Source organism: Saccostrea echinata, unplaced genomic scaffold (assembly GCF_033153115.1).
Source record: "Saccostrea echinata isolate AGI-Se365-2 ecotype Australia unplaced genomic scaffold, CSIRO_AGI_Sech_v1 ptg000052l, whole genome shotgun sequence".
NCBI classification, from domain to species: Eukaryota; Metazoa; Mollusca; class Bivalvia; order Ostreida; family Ostreidae; genus Saccostrea; species Saccostrea echinata.
The window spans coordinates 1,170,004-1,176,003 of NW_026889801.1; the positions used below are offsets into that span (position 1 = coordinate 1,170,004).

Consider the following 6,000-nt stretch of genomic DNA (forward strand, 5'->3'; position numbering starts at 1 on the left):
AAGAATCAAAGGTTAAAGAGAGAAGATTGATTGATTGTATGTTGTTTTAGGCTTGTTCGAGAATTAAAAAGGCATTGAAGTACCTGTACATAAGTTCATGTACAAGCAAAACTTGTATCATCGTCATTTCTTAGAAAGCTATTATTGATTCATTATGTAGAAAGATAGTCTCATGCAGTTCAATTGACTTATAATACTGGTAAACTTAACTGTTCTGTTGGACATAGTTGAGTTCATAAGAAAGTGCCTGTAATACTGTACTGTCAAAGCTCCCTTACCCAGTACCTGTAATACTGAACTGTCAAAGCCCTTACCAGAAAATAAAAACAAAATGTTTAAATGCAGAATATATAGTCTTGTTAGATATTTTATCTTCTGTTCTAGAATAAATGGAGTACCAGCATGCAGTAATGATCTTCTCCTGCTAGATGTTTTAAGAGGGGAGTGGAACTTTACTGGATATGTGGTCAGTGATGAGGGAGCCATAGAAAACCAAATCACCTTCCATAAATACTACAATAACACAATAGATGCTGCTGCTGGGTCAGTGAATGCTGGGTGTAATCTTGAGCTGTCAGCAAATCTAAAGGACCCTGTCTTCATGAGCATTGGTAAATAATGGCTTGTGAAATCATTTTAATTTCTCGGGATCAATTTTGGCTGGCAATCAAAATTTTACTGGTTATGGGATGTAATTTTCTGTCAGTAACTTGTATGTACACTGTAAGATTCAATGAACTGATATGTTGACAAACTTGTCATTTATGGGGATGTAAATTCGTGGGTAAGGGTGCCAAGGAAATCAACAAGCATGGTCCCCCACAAAGATGATGCCATGGTACATGTATATATGATGAGTATAAACAATTACTTTATTAGATGTGTTAAATCTTCAGTTCTGGAAAGTTTCTCATTATGTGACTTGGGACAGAATTTCCTCATTTTCTTCTGAAGGTGATGCAGTTAAGAGTGGAAAGTTGGAGGAGTCAGTAGTTCGAGATCGAGTAAAACCTTTATTTTATACCAGAATGAGGCTGGGAGAGTTTGATCCCCCTGAGATGAACCCTTATTCATCTGTCAATCTATCTGTTATCCAAAGTGAAGAACACAGGAACCTGTCTCTCACAGCAGCAGCCAAGTCCATGGTTTTGTTGAAAAGGCCATCAAAGTTTGGTAGGGAGCATCTGATTGGTGGATTTCTTGCAGAAAGAATGGCAGTATGTAAAAAGAGAACATACATGTACTAAGTCTTCTAAAAAAATAAATTGAGTAAATTATTATAGGATGAAATTATTGGTATTAATATATAATTTTTTGTTAACTCTTAAGATTAATATCATAAGCTTTAGTTTAGAATATACAACTGTAAACTTTGACCCCCTCATTATTTTTAAATTTTTTGTGTGAAATCCAATCATGGAGATAAAGATACTGTATCAATATGTACTGCTTAATTGACATATATGCAATACTGAAAAAAAATGTTCAATATTTTAATGTAAGGGCTAGATTATCATAGATCTCACAGGTTTTTGTCTTCCTTAGAGTAGATATGTGTTAGATTGTATTTTTCCAATGCAAAAGTACATATTTTATTTCCTTCATTATTCATCACAGGTTATTGGACCAATGGCAAACAACAGTGACCAAATGTTTGGTGACTATTCACCTACAACAGATCCCAAGTTTGTGAAAACTCCTCTGAAAGGCCTCTCAGAACTGAACTTTTCTTTGAACTACGCAGCTGGCTGTTTAGATGGTACTCCGTGTCAGAACTACTCACAAGAGGACATTAAGACAGCACTTGTAGGGGCGGATCTAGTGGTGGTGTGTTTGGGAACAGGTGAGTTTATTCAGAGAATTTCATTTGGTAAGTATTTGTTGATAAAGAGAGATTACTGTAAATCATACTTTACTCTGTAGAACTTTTTTTGCACAATTATGGGAGACTGTTTGCTCACTAAAATTTCATTCTTGTATATAGTTCTATTACTCAAGATTATATAGTCACTACAGTAAAACATGTTTAGTACGAACACAGAAATAGCAAATTTATAGATATAGTGATTTTTCGGGGGATCCCCAGAAAATTTTTTTACAATTCCTAGTAAAATTTTACTGTTATAACAAACTCATCGGATATAACATATTTACAGAAATAGCAAACTGAATTTTTGTCTTGTAGTTCTAATTAAAAAATAACTCATTTTACATCTTTTATAGTGAATTTTTGGTCACTTGTGTCATTCAAAGGACCTATTGCTATTGATTTTCTCCGTAATTATGTATCCTCCAACGTTCATTAACACTTGAACATTTTCATCTTCTTGTCTGGAACATCTCAATCAATTTCAACCAATTTTGGCATATAGCATCTATCAGAATAGGGGAGCAAAAACAGTGAATTTCATGGACCCTGCCCCTAGAGCAGAAGGGATGGGGCTAAAACAATGAAATTTTGCTGTCTTTAGATATCTTCTTCTTTACTCCAGGACAACAAATAGTCAAACTTTTACAATGATTGTAATTGATAAAACCTTTCAAACATTCAGAATGTTTAAAATTGCAGGCAAAGGACTAGAAAGTGAGAATGTTGATAGAAAAGACATGGCCTTACCAGGGAAACAACTCCAACTTCTTCAGGATGTAGTTGCAATGAGTGAGCTATGTCTCAATCAAATATTCCTTCTTTTGTCAATGTATGAAGAGAAATATTTAGGTGTAAATGTTACAAACACTCAAATTCTTGCAAATCACTGCATTTGTTTTTAAAATTTCAGAAACTGTGAAAATTTAACAAATGACAAACTACATTCTGATTTAATGTTACAATACATAAACTACAACTACACAACTGTACAAAAATCATAGCAAGTTATAAATCTTGATCAGATTAACATGTATAACTTGCAATGATTTTTCCCCCAGCTGACAAAGCGGTGTACCTATTGGTGTTCTCGGCGGGGCCTGTGAACATCACCTGGGCTGAGGAGAGTGAAAGAGTGCTGATTATCATACAGTGTTTCTTCCCTGCCCAAGCCACAGGAGAGGTCGTTAAGCAAGCCCTCATTATGAAAGATGGGAGGTTTAATCCAGCAGGGAGATTGCCCTATACCTGGTACAAATATGCTGAACAGGTAATTACATGTAACAAGTTATGGATTTTTGAATTACATGTACATTTCGGAATCTGTTGAGTGTTGATGAAAGCATTCTTTATCTTAGACTTACTGATTATTTGTGCATGATTAATATCAATAGGGTTTCAATTGCTGACATTTTTTATGGGTTTTCCTTTTCTTTACTTCATATAATAATTAAAATTGTATAAAATTCCTTCTTATAATTACACGTAGGTGAAAATGACTTAATTTCCTTTATTTTCAATACACAGAGAATAGTGTATATGAACAAAGATCTTATCATACATTAAAAATATTTCTTCATTGCATATAAAAACAAAATTCCAGATTCCCTCCATGACCGACTATTCCATGAACAAGAGGACCTACCGCTATTTTACGGGTGTACAACTCTATCCTTTTGGTTATGGCCTCTCCTATTCGACCTTTGTCTTCAGTAAGCTGTATTTTGTGTCTAAGGTCAAAGCAGGGGATCCTAATGTTGTACAGGTCCGAGTATTCAACAAGGGTCCATTTGATGGGGATGAGGTAAGGCTTTTAGGATTTTTTTTAGTGGACTCATCTTTAATTAAATTTTTATTGGTACATTATTTTATTTTGTTGAAAGAGATAATGTTAAAGAAATTAAGACTCAATTTCTGTTCTTTCTATTTCCCTAAATTACATGTACTTGATCTTATTTCTGTGATATAATCAGGTCGTACATGTTAAACTATGCATGACTTACAATGTTTAAATGAATTTAAACATTCTTTCAGTATGTACATGAACATGTGTGATAAAAATCAATGAAATGCAGAAAATCATTTAAAAGTAGTGTAAATTTTTTATTAAGTTAATTTCATGTCAGTTTGATTATTTTACAGGTATTTCAAGTATACATAAAATGGTTATCTACAAAAGAAAAGATGCCTCGCCTTCAGTTAGTGGCATTTGAGAGAGTATTCATTAAGAACCTGCAGTATGTAGATATCACCGTCCCTATAGAAGCCCAGAGTATGGCAGTGTGGAGAGACGGTGTAGGATTTGTCATTGAACCAGGTACAACACAAATATATTTCAGTGAATTTTTTAATGCATTTATTGTAACAGGTGATATTAAATCAGAATTGCTGTAAATAAATGTATCTTTATATTTAATATATTTATAAAAACCACTATAGAGTTCTCTATCTGAAAATACTCTTGGATTATGCAAAAAATAAGACATATATGGATTTGAATAAATGCTCAGTAGTTTAATGCAATAAACCATGTTTGCAGGGTTGATACAGTTATATGCTGGTGGCCAACAACCAGATCAGAAAGTGACCGTTCCGTCCAACATCTTACAAGGAGAGTTTGAAATAATCGGGGAAAAAATTCTGTCTCCACAATAATAGTTAAATCATATCTATTGTAATTTTACAAGCTAATGCTTCTACAGCTTGTTATACTTAAAATGAAATTGAAATCCTGTATGAAACTATGATTCTATTTGTAATACTATGAAACATATTTACAAAAATGAAGAACCAGTTTAAGTAGTGTTGGATGAGGATTGAAATGCCAGTTTTTGTCTTCCATAGAAAGACCTACTGGATATTTTTTTAATGAATACTTATAATTTGTTTTCTCAATGAAATGTTCTTAATGCTTAGTATAATTTTTTTTTTACCCAATGGGTTGAGTGAAAGAGTTAGTCTTGCCATGAGTGATATAAAGCCTTTTTATTCTTACTCTTAATGAAAGCTTTTGTTTTTGATTTCTTATGATGAAGCTGTGATAAATTAAACACATTCCATTGAAGTTTTAAGTGCCATTTCATGAATTTTAGTGCAATATCTAAACAGTACATGGTTGTTTTGTAATATGTATCACCTAGTATAATGTCTCATGCTTTTATGTAGTATCTACATGTATACAAATGTTTTATATACATGTACTATGAAAATACAATCAGGAAGTTATACATACAGTTAATTTTGGTATCTCAAACTCTGATATCTCAAATACAAAAAATATGTTGAAGTGATTTAAAAGTCCCAACCACTATTTTCTTATAGTATTTTCACATCAATATCTTAAACCTTGAGATATCTCATTTTTTTCCAAATCCCATTGACTTTGAGATATTGAGATACATGTATGACGTACTGTATACAATACTTAATATATGAAATAGATTTAATGTATATGCACCATGTATGATTGTGTAATTTTGATGTATATTAGATACATGTATGTATACATGTATTTCAGCCAGTTGTGAAAAAGTACAGGTATTAGTACTTCAAGTCTTTGTAACGTACATGTGTAACATTGTGAATTCAAACAAAAAATGTTTTGTACCATTTTTTTTACCTTCAATTTTTGCAGCACTTCAGTGTTGCAATATTACCAATCTCATAAGTGTGGTTATACATCAAGATGTACATATATTTAAAGTAAGATTTTCAGTGCTGTACATTTTTTTTATTGCTCAGTCATAAATTATCAAGTGTAGGTTATGTTTACTGTAAACATACCTTTTTTCATTGGGGTTATAATTCCAGACAATCACATTTTCTGTTCAATCAACAGGTGGAAAATTATGCAGATTTTTGGATTGACATTCTATGTTTTAAATGCACTTTTAAGTACACTGTGACAAATTTCCATAAGAAAAATGTGACCATATACATAGTGTAAATTCCATGTTGGAAAATATACATCTACAGCATTTCAAATTTGTTTTACTTACATTTTTGTTATTTTTTAAATAACATTGAGTATGTATTTAAACAATCATGTACACATTGATGTATAATTATACACACAACTTGTTTTTTAGTACCGGTAATTATGAGTATATTAAAGTGACTTTATGAATCCAAAA

The 6,000-nt window shown here is 32.1% G+C and overlaps 1 protein-coding gene across 1 annotated transcript in view; it reads left to right on the forward strand.

Annotated features, from left to right (window-relative positions):
- LOC133204132 (xylan 1,4-beta-xylosidase-like) overlaps positions 1–6,000 on the forward strand; it is a 478,456-nt gene extending 472,456 nt beyond the window's left edge. Inside the window, exons 6-13 of the mRNA XM_061339898.1 lie at positions 385–611; positions 955–1,217; positions 1,618–1,843; positions 2,570–2,659; positions 2,929–3,137; positions 3,471–3,671; positions 4,010–4,184; positions 4,407–6,000. Of these exons, the coding sequence (XP_061195882.1) occupies positions 385–611; positions 955–1,217; positions 1,618–1,843; positions 2,570–2,659; positions 2,929–3,137; positions 3,471–3,671; positions 4,010–4,184; positions 4,407–4,522 (1,507 nt within the window). The 3' untranslated portion in view covers positions 4,523–6,000. The remainder of the gene's footprint in view (positions 1–384; positions 612–954; positions 1,218–1,617; positions 1,844–2,569; positions 2,660–2,928; positions 3,138–3,470; positions 3,672–4,009; positions 4,185–4,406) is intronic.